The sequence below is a fragment of the Phaenicophaeus curvirostris genome, chromosome 3 (genome assembly GCF_032191515.1).
Source record: "Phaenicophaeus curvirostris isolate KB17595 chromosome 3, BPBGC_Pcur_1.0, whole genome shotgun sequence".
In the NCBI taxonomy this organism is placed as follows: Eukaryota; Metazoa; Chordata; class Aves; order Cuculiformes; family Cuculidae; genus Phaenicophaeus; species Phaenicophaeus curvirostris.
Genome location: NC_091394.1, coordinates 29289674 through 29305813, shown reverse-complemented (window position 1 = coordinate 29305813; position 16140 = coordinate 29289674). Strand labels below are relative to the sequence as shown.

The window sequence follows — 16140 nt, the reverse complement described above, 5'->3', positions numbered from 1 at the left end:
TTAAATGCTTTGCTGTAGAGCATAGAGGCTTGTAGGGTCAGATCTCTCACATGTATTTTTCCATTTTAGTGCACAGTTTAGTCCCAGGCTATTTAAATGGAGACTATACTTCCTTATTAGTAGACTAGATATGCTTAGGCAGAAATATGGTTACAATTTCATAATCTAGAAACAGAGTTCACTTCTAGCATTTATGTAACATTGTAGAGTAAGTATCCTATAGCAGAGAGTCTAAGCAAAATGCTCCATGCCTTTCTGCATCGCCTGCGGTACGGAGTACTAGCAGTTTCACAGCTGCCATTTTAGAGATAGCTTCTTCTAGTCTAATTAGCATTTATGGATCTTCAAGCAGCAATTAAAAAAAACAAACCCCTGCCTAGGTTTTATTGGTTTATAAATAATTCTAAGGCATGCTTTATTATTGTTTGTGGGACACTGGAGTGAAAAATGTGTACAGTTCAAATGCAAATATTGATCTTATTTCTTGCACTGTGGGATAATTAAGCTACAGAGAATATTTAAATAGATAAATAGTGAATCAGAACATTCCTTCAGTGGGAAAAGATATGTTTATGCTAATGTTGTCCCCACTTTTTAAAGGTTGCTCCTAGGAACACTGTCTGCTTTCATATTTTAGCAACGAATGCTAAAGAATTTCTGTTTTATAGCAGGAAAGGAGCTACTCTCACGTAACGGGAACCAAGTTACTACAGGCGTAAAGGAATATTGCACACATAAAATGTACCCAGGACTGTTACCGTATAAATTACTATAAAAAGGAAACTTTTACTACCTTTCTCACAGTTATGATGCCAACTTGGTAATTAGGATCAGTGTTAATATCAAAGACATCCAGTCCATCTCCATCCACAAGGCTGTATTTCATCTCCGCATTAATGCCTTCGTCCAGGTCTTTAGCAACCACACGGCCTACAGTGGAGCTGATGGGAGCAGACTCCAGCACGCTCATCTGATAATGCTCTGGCATAAGCAGCAGAAAAAGAGATGGAGGAAAAACAAGCTGTGAAAAGGAACTGAAAATTGCACAGCAATCCAGAGTAGATCAGGGCAGGCCATAGTACTGCATAACCCGCAGGGAATCCTTAGTACCTTTCCCAAAGCTGCAACGGGGGTGTGATTTCCTTTAAAAAGCCAAACATAGAGTGAATTGCATACGAAAATTCTGTTTAGATGTTTGTTCAACAGGTTTGTTCAATGGATTTTTTCAAAACAGCAATATATCCAAAAATGGGAACTTCAGCTAGAAGAACAGGGCAATTAACACCAGTGCTGCTGCAGCCATGATAAAAAGCGGGATATGAAATAGATTTAATAGGACAGGCATCTTTTATTGGATCGGCTTGTACAATGGGAATAAAAACACAAGATTTAAGCACCACAAATTCTTTCTCAAGCCCATAAAAACTTCTTCTCCACTCTGAGTAAGGCTTTGAGAGCTCAGAATCTTGCGTGTTTCTTCCAAATTTACCACTTACTTTATTAGAATAGACTACTTCTCCCTAAAAAACCTGTCTTGAGTACGTTTGATGGATCATTAATTTGCTTAGCAGCAAGCCTGGGGAAAGAAAAAGCTTCTATTTTAAAAAGCTACTTTAAAAATATAAATGTTGTATCTTAAAATATTTATCTGCCATCATACTTTGTGTTCAAATCTTCCTTGCTGCACTCTCTCTGTTAACTCCACCAATTACCGAGCTTTACAAGGCAGAATAACATCAAGGGTGGGATTTGATCTATTCTAATTTTTCTTAATCAAGAGTTTGATATTAAACAGTTACAATTCATGCCGCTTTCAAAACAGGCTTGGCAATGGTGTGTTCAACAAGTTGCTCTGACAGAAGAAGAAAAATGGAAGTTGATGCTTCTGGCTGATATCAGTGGAGCGCTTTGATTTAGAAGTTCAACATGCAGAAACAGATGGAGAAGAATAATAGTAACAAAAACAACTCCAGGAGTTTTCATTTCTCAGCTAGATGACAAAAATGGCAAACCCAAAATGGCTTGAGACTGATCTATACCACCAAAAGAATCAGCTTTCTTTAAAAAAAAAAAAAAAAAAAGAATTAGATCACTTAAAAGATTTAGTTCAATCAAATCTGAAAGGTTTATTTCCATTTTCTAACAGCAATATAGAATTGTGTAGGTAAATTTGTTGTAAAAAAAATTAAAATAAAACTGAGCAAAGTATTGCAATCTTGCTTTGAGGTTCACTTCTGTAAATACAAGTTTCTGATAAGAGTGAGGTGGCCTATTTTTGCACTCTGTTAACTGTGGCTGTTATGTATCTTAGAGTTTAACTGTATATTGCCAAGGTTTGGATGAACCTTTCTTGGAGAGGAGCCTGTAAGACAATGCACTCTACACTGGCAGCACAGCTACCAGACGCTCCCCTGCAGTGGCCTGGCAGTAGTGTTGAATGAATTCTCTTTCAGCTTCCAGCACCGCCCTATGTCCCTGATTTGACAGGCATCCTTTTGGAGATAGGATGAAAAGAGAATCAGGGCAGCAATTAGCAACCAAAGGCAATGGCCTTGAGCAGTCTAGGAACACAAAAGATCTCTTTTCCTTTTTCTGTAAATTAATTTCCCACACTTTAAAAAAAACATCGCTTTTGATGTTTTTTTTGAGGTCAGAAACCTCTTCTGAAAGACAAGCTGTTGAATGCTTCCATTTCAACGCTTTCTGAAGAAGTCTTTCTTCAATATGAAATTCTGCCTGTCTCTAATTGTTACTATTCTGAGTTCAAAAATGGCTGTAATGGGAGCAAACAGCAGACGTATAACTCAGCCACCCCTTTTTGCCCGTCCTGGTGCAGTGGGTACTCACTCTGTGGAAATCTGGGTGGATTGTCATTGACATCAGAGAGGGTGATGTTGACTGTGGTTGTTCCAGCTAATCCTCCCAGCTGTCCACCCATATCCTTGGCCTGGATAATCACTTCATAATATTCTTTTGCTTCTCTGTCCATGTTCATTAGAGCTGTTCTAATTAAGCCTGCGATTGAAGGGGGGAAGGGGGTTTGGGAGCAAAAGAAAAGGCAGTTAAAGAGTATACAAAGTGGAGTGCTTTTCCTCCTGCATCATATTTCCCATGTCAAGAATGACACACAGCTCTGCCTTCAGTCTCACCTTTCCTGGCAGAGTAAAACTCACTCAGATTAAATCTAGGTTAACAGAAGGTGTGAATTTTAAAGAACACCAGTTAAAATGCATCAGCTGTGGGTCTGCCTGTTCAAAATTAAAACAGTGCCTTCCAAGGGAGCTGGAAAAGCATTTCAGGAACAGGATGTGCTATGCTGAATTAAGACCCTTCTTGGGATGACTATCATAGAATCACAGAATAGTTTGGGTTGACAGGGACTTTAAAGTTCACCTGTTTCCAACCCCCTGCCATGGGCAGGGACACCTTCCACTAGGTCAGGTTGCTCAAAGCCCCATCCGACCCAGTCTTGAACACCTCCAGGGATGGGGCAGCCACCAGTTCTCTGAGCAACCTGTTCAAGGGCACAAGAGGTGGAAGTAATGTGATTAGTTAAAAGATACATCAAGATGAGACTCCCCCAGTTTTCCTAAACATGTGGTCCTGGAGGCAACCTGATATGAGCCCTCAGACTTTGCTGTGGTCCTTTGGATCCGCGCTGGGGGGCTGCGAGAGCAGAATTTGGGGGTAAAATGGCTGGTCCGGGCAGGTTGCTCCTGCCCTGGGGAAGGGCATGGGGAGGACTGGGGTGGTCACCCTGTTCCTTCTAGCCCTGCAGAGCCTCCCTTTCCTTCAGCGTAACACTACTGCGGGAGGACATGAGGTGGCAGCAACACTTTTCTGACGGAGGGAGAAGGTCCCTGAGCAGGAGAGAAGCAAGGGCTGGTGATGCAGCCCAGGGGATGTGCTGCCAGGGTGACACTTTCTAGGGCACCAATGACCCTTGCTAGACATGGGCTGTGACACCTTTGGGGTGCTCCTGCTGTGTGTGGGCAAATGAGTGTCAGCGCCGGAACCACCGCATGAATCAACACGCGGCACTTGCATGCGCACTGGGACACTATTAACTGGAGTGATCTGCATTTAGTGTTTATTCTTAGCAGAAAGACAATGTATGGGTTTAATAGAAAAGCAGTAAAAAGATATTGCATTGGCAATTATCGCTGTGTGTAGAAGGAAAGAAATAGTGACCAGTACTGTACAATTCACAATGTGCTATTTTGATCTTGCTTCCTGGTGACTTTAAGAGTCTCATCCTGCAAAGTCTCTCATGAAGTACTGTAGCTTTTCAGCTCTCATGGATATAATATGTAAAAAAAGTTAAGCATTTTAGGAAGTATTTTCTCCATGTACAAAGACTTAATAGGGAATTTTTGCTCTTGGCTTGTCCTTAATACAGAACAGGCTAGATCTATAAAAAAGTTATCAGTGCCTAAAAGCCATGCTCTGCAATACCTATGTTTGAGCCCTTGGTTCCTTAGAGGAGGGCCAATCTGGGACACTAGCACTCAGAGTCGGGTCAGAGCTCTGAACATGTCCAGAGGTGCAGGTCTAAGTCACTCTGAAATTAATAAGTGGAGAAAAAAGCCATTTTCTGGCTTAAAAACCAATCAAGTACATGATTTTGGATGCAAGAGCCTATCTCCTAAGTTGCGCTCTAGAAGTTAAATTTGCCATGGATATGACCCTGAATATTGTTTCTCTGCTTTCTTAGAAATCACTTAGTGCTTAGCAAATCTATGATTATGCCCTTATTTGTCTGTGGTTAATAACCTGATTACAAAACTAACATTACTATTTTAATTATATTGTAAAAAGCTGAGGAAATGACATATTACATGTAAGTCTGTCTTTGGCTAGAGCACCTACTCCATAAATTGCTTTTATAAGTAGATTATGCAATGTTTTTTCTGTTTTGCCCCCTAGGGCTCAGCAGTAACTATTGTCTCATAAGTTCCTGACCTTACCACTACAGATGTCCTTTAGAAACTGTCAAAACCTGTCAGATTCCTCTTTTGGATATAAACCGTGGATTTGCACAGAAAAAGAGAGAGAGAAAGCAAGCAAAACAGAGAGGGTGTCCTATAGAGAAATTTAAGGTTATTGACAACATCCTTAGGTAAAATTACTCCAGATAACTGCATCCTTTATCCTGCATTTTCCAATGCTCATTGTTTCATAGATCTCATTTTTTCCACTATGTTTTGTTACTAACTAGATGTGTTGAAGGTATCGTTGTAATGATAGAAGCCAACAACAATGTTTACACAAACCCACCCAGCTCCCAAACTGCAGAATGTGGTCATTCAGATGTACATATATTACTGCAGAAAGCAAATCCTTGTTCTGGAACTCATTACCACAGCCTTTCTTTAACCCTTGCACAGTGCTGATCTATCTTGGCTCCACGCCATAAAAATACATTTTTCTGACCACAGTCATGATGTATTGCTTGAAACTTTTTCTCTCAGTTTTCAAACTGCCTCATTCCCTGATGAAATAACATACCTGTTCGAGAGTCCACAGAGAAATATGGTTGTCCTTGGAGAATACTGTACACTACTCTTGCACTGTTCCCATAGGTTGGGTCATCAGCATCTGTTGCTGTCACCTGGATAACAGAGGTGCCTGACAAAAAAACCCATCAGGTAAGACCTTGTGGGATAAAGAGCTGGCATGAAAAGCACACAGTTCAAAATAAATTGAAATGCCTAACAAGAGCTTTCCCACACTGAACTTTTTCATTTGATGCTCATAGAGCTTGTAGTTATTGCTTATACTGCTACCTCATTAGCACTAAAGGAATTAATAGGCATAAATTCATCATGCATCTATAAGAAGATATAAAAGAATAAGTACTCTATGGACCATAGTTACAGAATTGCTGATCTAACAGTACATTGTTATGGTTTGCAGAGAGGTGGTTGTTATATTCCGCTTGCTTCTTTCCCTCTTTTCATGATTTGAAGTGTTGTTTAAAGGCAGCTCAAATAAAATCTATAGCTGTGCTGACATAAATTGTGTAGTGCTGCAGCAGGCCCACAGATGCTTAATGTCGACTAAGAGGTGGAAATTGTGAACAAACGGTGAGGACGAAGGAGTGCGTCTCTGAGATAATCTTTCTGTGGCATTGCCATTTATGTTGCATGGCCTAGAGATTATGCCCTGCTGATGTGCCTTTTGGAATCTGCACAGATGCATGTGTATTTCTTTTCTTCAGTTGGCTTGCAAGGTCTACTTCCTCTGAAGCTAATAATGGCTTGCAGGTAATGTAATTTATCAAGAACAAGGAGAAGGTAAGGCATAACTGTTTGAAATATATGAGTTTTGACTCCTTAAAATGTCAGACAATGCTTTTATGAATGTAACTACCCTTCAACATAAAGTTCTGTGTTAGAAACAAATCCAGTGTAACTAGATATCCACTGGAAAATAAATCTGAATTCAAGCTAGCTGTTAGCATTAAGAAATGTTATTTCTGAGTGGAACTTTTATATCTGATGCTTATCTCTAGCTTTACGTTAACATAATATTGAAGAATGAAAAGCTGAAGCATAGCTGTAACTTCAGGACATGTGATTTATATGGCATTATCTCTGTAATGATGTCATGGAGCCAAAAAGCAATAAGCATCTCCAAAAGAAAGAAAAAAATCCAGACAGACAGTAATTTATATGACTATTTGATTTGTTACATGGAAATAGTTTCTCCTGACTTGTGTAGGTAGGAAGGCTGCTGTTTGCCTTCTGGCTGCACTGCAACAACAGGACTTCCTTTAACAAGATCCTATTCTCTAGAAGTAGAGAGAGAACAGCACCAGAACGTTGGGATCCACTGAACTGTGTTTACTGCAGGCTTATATAGATTAGAAGAAGCAAAGCTGGTAATAACTGTTGTCATGTCTCCATGATTTCAAGAGCTCCAGGACAGTATTTCAGCTCTCAGTATGAACTAGAAGAGATTCCTAAAATTGTATCACTTTCTGGATGGTAAGGGAAGTCTAATGCATGTTACTGTTGCTACCATCTGATGGCAGGGGAGAAAGGGTATTATGTTACTGCAAGTTGTTTGAGGATGACATGTTTGAATTACACCTTTTTTTCAGCTGTCCTGCTTCTCTTGGCACATTTTCTTTCAGGTCCCAGCTGACAGTGGTGTAAAGCCTGCTATCCCTCTTCTTTGGCAGTCAGACACCGCAGGGGAAGCTCTCCTGCCTTGCAGCTCCTGTGCAAGGGGCAAAAGCTGAATCCAAGGAATCAGGGAAATTACATTTTAGTGACCACCTCCAATTTTCTTATAGAAGGAAGAGACTCCACTTACCCACAGGTGACATTTCTGGAACAGAGGCCACATAAGGTCCATCCAGAAACTTGGGTTCATTGTCATTGATGTCTTGGATTTTGATGATGAACTCTGACTCTGGTTCCATTGGCCGGCCCGTTCGCCTGTCCAGAGCCTGCGCCCTCAGGGTGTATTGTGACCTTTCTTCCCGGTCCAATCGCTGAATGGCGTGAATGTCCCCAGTAGTATCATCAATTGTAAACACAATGCCAGCTCCCTCTCCTGAGAGGATGTATTTGATTGAACCATCACCCCTGTCCATGTCGGAGTGGAGCTGCAGAGAGGAATGGGATTCAATTAGACCATGAGCTGGGTGAGCAGTTGCTGAGACACTAAGTACATGAGCATACTGAACATTTTGGCCTCACTGTTGAGAGTCACAAGCTGGTTTTAAAGAACTTGTTTTGCTGAAAGAGGCAAACATTCAGTAAAGTCTTTATCACAGAGTTGTGATTAAAAACCCTCTCCTGTCTTCCCATTTCTGCACCCACAGCTATGCCAACAGAAAAGGCAAAGATACTCAAACAGGAGTAGGCTCTGTGTCTTTTTGAAATCTCACTCAACACAAGAATTCTCTTTTGCCTGGTTGCAATGGCTATTGAGAAGGATTCAGTGCCAGGCTTGGGATAAGGTGAGGTCAGCAAAGCTGTGGAGTGTGCTTGCTCATCTGGCTTAACAGGAGTAAAATATTCCAGGGTTAGCATAATGTTCGGGCAGATGAGGTAAAACTGTTTGGGATCAAGGGGAAAGTAGGATAGGAGAGCTGCTCAGTAACTGTCATGAACCAGAAATATTTTTTTTTTTTCCTTAAAATTTTAGCAATAAAAATTAGGCTGTACCTTTACAACAGTAGGTAAGGTAAGCTGTGAGGAATGTTTGATTTATGTCCATGGCAGGCTACAGGGATGAGAGGCATCCCAGGTTTTCTAGGGAATTAGCAAAAGGATTTATTGCATGACTGCTAATTAGTTCTGAGCAGCTACAGATAGCTGTGAATGCAACAGAAGAAAAGTAAATGCAGTGCTAATTATCATCTAAAAAAGAGAAACAAATTATCCTGGGGACTACCATTCTGTTAAATACCTGGTTTGCATGAAATGGTGGAATGACTGTTAAAAGACAAACAAATCGCTAAATTTCACTCACACTATGAAGATCCTTAAAAGTTTGTTCATACTTCCATGTTTTGAGGAATAGAGCATAACGGCTAATGCCTAGAGACAGTGTTGGTTTGGTCCCAAAAGACAGGAGGGCAATAGACTTGAGATGCAATAATCAAAATGGGATTTTCAAGAATGGCTCAAGTGTGAATAACATCTTCCAATGTGATTATCATTTTGAGAGATGTGTAAGGAATAGATAAAAAAAAAAGTGGTCAGAGTGGGCTAGATTCAGCTAAGCAAATTTTTAAATGCCTACATGTGCTAATTATCTCAAGAAATATGATCAGAATGAAGTGTGTGTTTAATGCTTTGGTGAGCTGAAAGAATATATGGGGATAATTGTGGAGGATGTGGCCCAACATAAGTAAATGTTTGCACTGGAAGAAAAATTTTGGAATAATAAATTAGATATATGAATGCAGGATTTCTAGGATTTGAAGAAAGAATTCAAATAGAAATGTATACTATGTGTGGAAAAGCAGAAGTCAAACCTGATGTATTTGGTTGCAGGCTTTTCTCTCAATAAAGGAAGAAGAAATCTCATTGCTGAGCTATTTAAAAATACACAGAAAACTATGGAAAAATTTATCACACAGAGAAGAGTTTTACAGAGATGTAGACAAATTATCTTATCTGACCTAAACATTTCTAATGTCAATGGGCCAACTCTTCAGCTGTTTTAGGGCACATGGTCCATTGACTTGAGAGCTGAAAGACCTTTTTCCCTAGAGAAGTGTCTGTTTGGAAGATGCTCATTATCTGGAGGTCGTTTTCCTACAAACCTCTCAGAACGCAGCACGTGACCTACACAAAACTTGGGTTGCGTCCTGATCTTAGCGTAAGACTGATTTCAGCTGAGGCAGAATCTGTACCATTTTCCATGGTATGTTCCACCCTACTGACTCTTAATGATTGCTAGGACAATGCATGTTAAGGGTAGGTACTCAACTGCCACTGCAGCACTGCTGTTGAAGATGTAGATTGTGACAAATTGTTTGCCAGGTCATTGATAGTTTATCTCATTGCTTTGCCACTGGTCTTTGCAGTGGCTACTGCATCTGAGAGACACTGGTCCTTTGGCAGCACGTTGGCACCTCCCAGGGGATATATCAGCTGAATGGAGGAAGAACAAGCCCAGAAAAAAAACTGGCAGTGGCAAACAGTTAAATTTAGATGACTGCCATATGTATTCACATGCAGGTGCCAGGACTGCAAACTGGCGTATCTTCAGGAAACACCATCTTGTGATTAATTTGAAAAAAAGACAGTGGTTGTCCTTATTTACCCTAAACATGCATAACTCAGAAATTATCACTGTATGAACTAGTAAGCAGGATGCCTCCAGAAGGAGGACAATATTATAACTTTTCAAATTGGTTCAGAACCACTACGCTACATCTTGAGCATTTGTTTTAGTGCATCAGTGCATCAGTGAGAGAATTCAGCTGCTGAGACACATGCAGATGTTAGACCTTATTGGGGAGTTAGAGCTAGGCCTGATGAAAGAAAATGTATTTTAGAAGTCCTCATTACATAAGAGAAAGGAAAGAAAAATAATAAGGAAATTGAAGTCTAAATCAAAGAAAAGGCAAAGGAAAAAAATTAAAAGAAAGTGTTAAAGGCAAAGCAAATTGAAAATGAAAATAAAAAGAAAAAAGGGAGAGGGAAAGGGAAATGGAAAAGAAAAGATGACAGTATCTTTTGAAATACCAGAAGGTGTTCTAGAAAGTTAAAAAGACTTAGAAGAAAATACTGAATCAAACTCATGGGTTAAATTACATCTTCTGTCCAAAACCCTGTTTGGAATGAATGCAGTTGTTTAGGGAGCAAACAAGGAATGAATATTGCACACTAATAAGAATTTGGGAGTACATGAGGATCTCTGTCTAACCATGATTTGTTAAAAGTGTTGGGTCTCTACCAAGGCTAGGCAGTAACAAACACTAACAACACTTCTGCCATTTCTTGATAACCTGTTCTTTCTAGACAAAGCTAAATACAGCATAAAGACTTAATACTTCCAGACAGCAAAAAATCTGAAATAATTTGGTGTCTGAAGGGACTGAAGCTCACAGTATTGCAATGACAAATACAGTATCAGGATGCTGCGGTTTGGGGTATATGTAGAAGTCACTGTGTTGGAAAGGGGATCTAGTTTTCAGTTGGCTCTGCTTTATGGGTGGTGGAATAAATTCTCCTGCCATGTGGCTGACAGAAATATGAGGAATTATTTTGTACTTTCTCTTCTGTGTTAGGGAATGGACTACAGGAATAATAAAGCCGTTAACTCCTGAAAAATTGTTAACTGTGTCAATGTTATTTTGATAAGGACAGTTGATTAAGGAGGCTACATCTGCATGTAAACAACACATTTCCTGACAAAGGGCATGTGGAAGAAGGTGGTGCTGCTGAGAGCAGCTCAGAAGAGAACTCTTGCAGCTCTGCTAACTGGGCTGTGACTTCATCCTTGATGTGCCCTCCTTTTCTACCACCAGGGAGGTAGCACCTGCAGGGATTTTTTGTGAGGATGCATGAGTGAGTTTGGATGATCTGCAGTGATAGTTTGTTGAAAGGATGCATTTTATTCAGTCATTCAGCTACTGTACGATTCTCTATGAATGCAGAAAATACCTGCTGTAATAAATATGGGGGCTTTGGTTTCCCTAGTTCATTCTATTAGCCAGTAATGTCTACCTCCAGGAAAACTGAAGACTTATATTTATCTGTGACAGGGCTAGGAACCCTCTGAAGTTAAAATACTTGAAATTAGGATCATGAGCACTGGAGAAAAGCAAAAATTGTACTGAGTTCACCTCAGGAAGTTTCTTTTAATTTCCCTGTCAAGAATATATTTTGCGCTTTGCCTTACACTTACATAGGAAAGTACATTTTAATAGCAGCCTTGAAAATGATATTAGGCAAGTCTGGATTTATGGTTCAAATCAAGGTGCTTATTGAGTTCCTCCAGTCATTCATAGCTAACCAGAAACAGTTGTACAAGACCATCAGAAGAGGCCGTGTCTTATGGGAAACCATTAGCGTGGATCTATGCTCTGTACTCTTTCCCCTTCTGACATGGGCTTGGAGAGACCAGATGGATAAAAGAAAGATCTGGCTAGCAGCATGTTTCAGAGTATCATGGGTAATCAGTTAGAGAGGTTCTGGCGGGCCAGGCATGAGACCCAGGGCTGTTTGGAGGGCTGGCAGTCCTTCTGCACCCTCACTCCACACTATGCAAGCCCTTCCAGAGCTATTTCTGAGCCAGCCTAGGGTGACTTGGGCTGAAACAGTCTGTTCCTTGCTGATCCCTTTCCTAAGAATGCATAAGACACTGGCAGCAGGAAAGCAGGTGGGGTGATGACTTGTGGGGGGTTGCAGCTTCTTTTGAGAGTCTGTGCCTTTGGGTGTATGAGACAAAGGGAAGTCTTTCCCTCATGGAAGCCCCTACTGCATTCATCCCACTGCTTGGATGGTTGCTCCATACCTAGTTCAGGTATAGGAGAAGGTGAAATGTTTGCCCCCAGGAAGCCCATTTTGACAGCAGAGTCCCCTTGTGTCTGGTCTGCACAGAGCAGTGTAGAACTAGGAGGCCTTCAGAGTGATTTAGCCATGTCAGCTCGGCAGTGCATGGGACTAATTAGCCCTGTTAACCATGACAGCTAATTAGCCCATGTGCATCCTTATGCTAACGCAGCCATGGTGTAGGTGGTCCTGGAGAGAGGTCGTTCATGACAGATTGGGCCTTTGTGAGGTGGACACAGACCATGAAGAGTCATATCTTCTTTCCTTTGTTCAGCATAGCTAAGCAGCTGCGAGCTCAAGAGCATCACTGACCATGCCAATTTTTCGTGCTGTTGATGGCACAATCAAGTCTAAACCACAGGTGAGTTGGTTTCTTCTAGTACTTGTTTTAGCTGAAAATCAGCTCACAGTGCAAATCTGGAGTAATTTCAGATGACATTCAATGTATCAAGTAAAGTCTGGCCCTCGTTCCAAAGCTGGGAACTGCATGAAACCAAATATTAATTTGTTTAATCAATAGAGATATCAAGAGCTGAAGAGCTAGATGCAGAGATGAATGAAGACTAATGAGTTCTCATTTGAAGGCAATCACTAGTAATGCTGTTGCTATGAGAGGAAGGAAAGAACATCTTGCTGTCAGTCACATAGAGATAAATTAGAGGGAGGTCCTCTGAAGCTGTGGATTCATTTTGATTTATACTGGTGTGACTGAGGGCAGAGTTTAGCTCTATGGGGTTGTGGAACGATAAAAGTCCAAAATGAGCCTCCAGGTACCTGATTCTTTTTTTATTTCTTTCTTTCTGCAGATGCATAGCTTGGAAGGAAAGAAGGAGTCTTCGTGTCAAAATAAGCAATGAATTCTGAAGGAACAGTTTTCTGACAGACCTTCTTAGTTCTTAATTTTTCACTTCTACCTATATGTAGTCTGCAGTCATTATAGAGGTATATGGTAGTCTAGGCATGTAAAATCTTAAATGTATTGTTCAAACATATAAGATTTAACTCTCCCTCTCTCTACTTTTTCCACATTTGTCACCTTGGTATAGACTAGAAATAAACTTGATGCTGACCATAACTATTTGAATAATAGTGTCAATACTTTAAACAATTCAGGGTCTTTAAAAAACAGTGAGAAAACAAAAATGGAGGATTGCTATAGTGAGATTCATCTGCATAAATTCACTTCCAGGCAGATGAAGGTAAAGGCATATAGGGAAACCTCCAGTATTTCACCATGGTCCACAGATACACAGATGTATACACCCTGCCAAATATACTCCTGGTGTGGGTCTTACCTTCCCAACGTAGAGAGGATCAGTTCCCGTGTACTCCTCCAGAACAAAGAACTGGTTCCACACCCAGCTCCGTTTCATACGCTGATGCAGCTTGTCCGACAGGTTGTCTTCTTGTCCTTCAGTGAGGGGTCTGGCACTTCCTGACAGCACAGTTGTAGTAAGGTCCATCAGTCCCCAAAAATACAAGGACACGCCAAGTCCAAGCAAGTTCTTTGCATTGCTCATTCTACCTGAAGTCCACATCTGTATGCTAGGCCTGACTTAAAAGTCAAAACACAGTATCTCAGGTCCCTTGAGCAGAAAGTAGATCTTGTGCGTAGTCTTTTGAAACGGCCTGGTTCTGAGAATGGTGGTCTCCTGTAAAGTTAAAGGAAATTCATAGGAGGATGTTTTTTTTTTTAATATGTAATCTTCTGTATAAAAATATAATAGCAGGATGCACACCTTCTAAAAGTAGGAATATTATTACCATACAAACTGCAGAACTGAAGTCTTAGGTACAAGAACTGTCAGAGTTTAGTCAATAAGTGAGAGTTCTTTACTTTGCTAACTTAGCTTAGTGTGGCTTTATGGTGTTGATTGGCAAGAGTTAAGGGCATACTCTTTAGAAACATGTATGATCAGAAGTCCTTAGAGAATACTTAAAAACAGGTCACCCTGGAAAATGATAATTGCTGGTGAATACTTTTTGGCAACCATCTTTCTCTTTCTGTTTGGAAACTACGTCATTGCCATGACGCACACATGCAGGCATGCAAATCTACATTAATACAGATATTATTGCTATACTTCAAACCTTGAATGTAATTTCTAGCACCTTCAAGTTATTTCTCATTTAATTATTCTTTCAGACTCCCTGTCACTTGAATTCAGGTTTCACACTCTGCTGCCTTCTCTCTGAGGAGCTGATTTCTGCTACAAATGCAACATTTCTAGAATTTGAATGGTCAGTTAATCATTTTATAACCTACAAAGGTTTCACAGTGCTGGCAGTCACATGCTATTGTGTGATATATTCAAGCAAGTCAAGCTAACACATTTTTAATTCTGCAAGCCTGAAAGACCTGTTTAGGCAGAGGAATGCTGACCTCTATCAGAGGACACTTTCTCATCAGTCTAGGATCTTTTGTTGTCATGAAGTCAGTTTAGTTGGTGACCTCAGTTCAGACTATGGATTGCACCAAACCTTTCCTTCATCATTTTTCTGAGTTTAGTGACATGATGTTGCACTCAAGTTAGTTTGTCAAAACATTCTGTGGGCCTAGTAATTTTGCTGTTCTTTTTAAGAACTCTTCTTTCTCTTTTCAGGACAAATAGACTTATTAGGAAAGGTGTGTGGGGCTCTGAGACTTAAGCAAATAGTTCGCACTTTATTTATTCTACTCCTATTCTATACTTAAGTCTTTAAGCTCAATTAACTGTTTTAGCCTACAGAAATAAAATTTATCAGGAGATGTCTGTCAAATATTTCTAATTGAAATTCTTGTAAGATTTCCAAATCATAAAACATATTTTAAAGAGTTGCATGATAATATTTTGAAGTGAGGACTGAAGCAATGCAAGGTTTTCAACAGAGAAGAAGAGTGTTTGAAAATTCCCCAGCATCCAAGCTGGTACAACTTGAGGACTGGGTACACTTAGAAATCTACTGAAACATAAATTCAGAATTTAATACAGAAGTTGGCTGAAATCTGAAAAAGGCAGCTTAAGTCTGGAATAGATGTCCACAAGGGAAGTAAAGACAAAATAACTCTCTGCCTTAGGCAAATTTCTACATAAAATAATGTCTCCAAGTATAAAGCTGAGAAGGAATATGACTACACAGGGCTGCTAGTCTATATATTTGTAAAGTGTAGCAAACAACTAACAGGTCCTTTATGTTGAAAAGTTTACAATCTAAGGCTCAACAGATACAAGAAAGAAAGGACAAACTGTAAGCACACGGTAAAAAACTGTAGAACATAGAATCACAGAATCACAAAATCACAGAATCACTAGGTTGGAAAAGACCCCCAGGATCATTGAGTCAAACATGGTAAATCTCTTCCAAATCAAGCAATGTACAGAACTGCTGGGTGGTTTAACATTGGTTATGTAATATGCCAGGGATTATTGCCTACAAAACCAAAGAATGAGGATTTATCTAGCCAGTATAATCCAAGAAGGACCATAGTAATCTCTCTGTATCGGTCCCTTCATGAAGAAGTTAACAGCTGTTTGTGAGAGGCAGGGATGATGTTCAGCTTGCTGGATACCCACAGTCAAAGGAGTCCAAAAGCTGTGCATTCAGTGCTTACCTCTCTGTCCCATGCTCTCACTCGCTAATATGCATTTACACAAGGGAAAAGAGGCGGAAGTCATCTTTACACAAGGTTGTCTCCACCTTGCTCTGGACGTGAGCTGACAATATGTGCTCACAGCCTTTAAGGCCAACCATATCCTGGGCTGCATCCAAAGAAGCATGGCCAGCAGGTCGAGGGAGGCAATTCTGCCCCTCTGCTCCACTCTGTGAGACTCCATCTGGAGCACTGCATTCAGTTCTGGAGTCCTCAACACAGGAAAGACATGGACCTGTTGGATCGGGTCTAGAGGAGGGCCACAAAAATGATCAGGGGGATGGAACACCAATTGAGGACAGGCTGAGAGGGTTGGACTTGTTCAGCCTGGAGAAAAGAATGTTCTGGGTACCCTTTATCACAGCCTTTCAATATTTTAAGAGGGCTTTTAAGAAAGTTGGAGACAGATTTTTTTTTAGCAGGGCCTGTTGTGATAGAACAAGGGGTAATGGTTTTACACTAAAAAAGGATAGATCAGGATAG

At 40.4% G+C, this 16140-nt stretch overlaps 1 protein-coding gene across 1 annotated transcript in view; it reads right to left on the bottom strand.

Moving 5' to 3' along the window:
- CDH20 (cadherin 20) overlaps positions 1 to 13665 on the bottom strand; it is a 33995-nt gene extending 20330 nt beyond the window's left edge. Inside the window, exons 1-5 of the mRNA XM_069853525.1 lie at positions 13322 to 13665; positions 7321 to 7615; positions 5509 to 5628; positions 2848 to 3015; positions 794 to 981 (exon numbers count right to left, since the gene is read on the bottom strand). Coding sequence (XP_069709626.1) covers positions 794 to 981; positions 2848 to 3015; positions 5509 to 5628; positions 7321 to 7615; positions 13322 to 13564 — 1014 coding nt within the window. The 5' untranslated portion in view covers positions 13565 to 13665. The remainder of the gene's footprint in view (positions 1 to 793; positions 982 to 2847; positions 3016 to 5508; positions 5629 to 7320; positions 7616 to 13321) is intronic.
- Positions 13666 to 16140: the final 2475 nt, after the last annotated feature.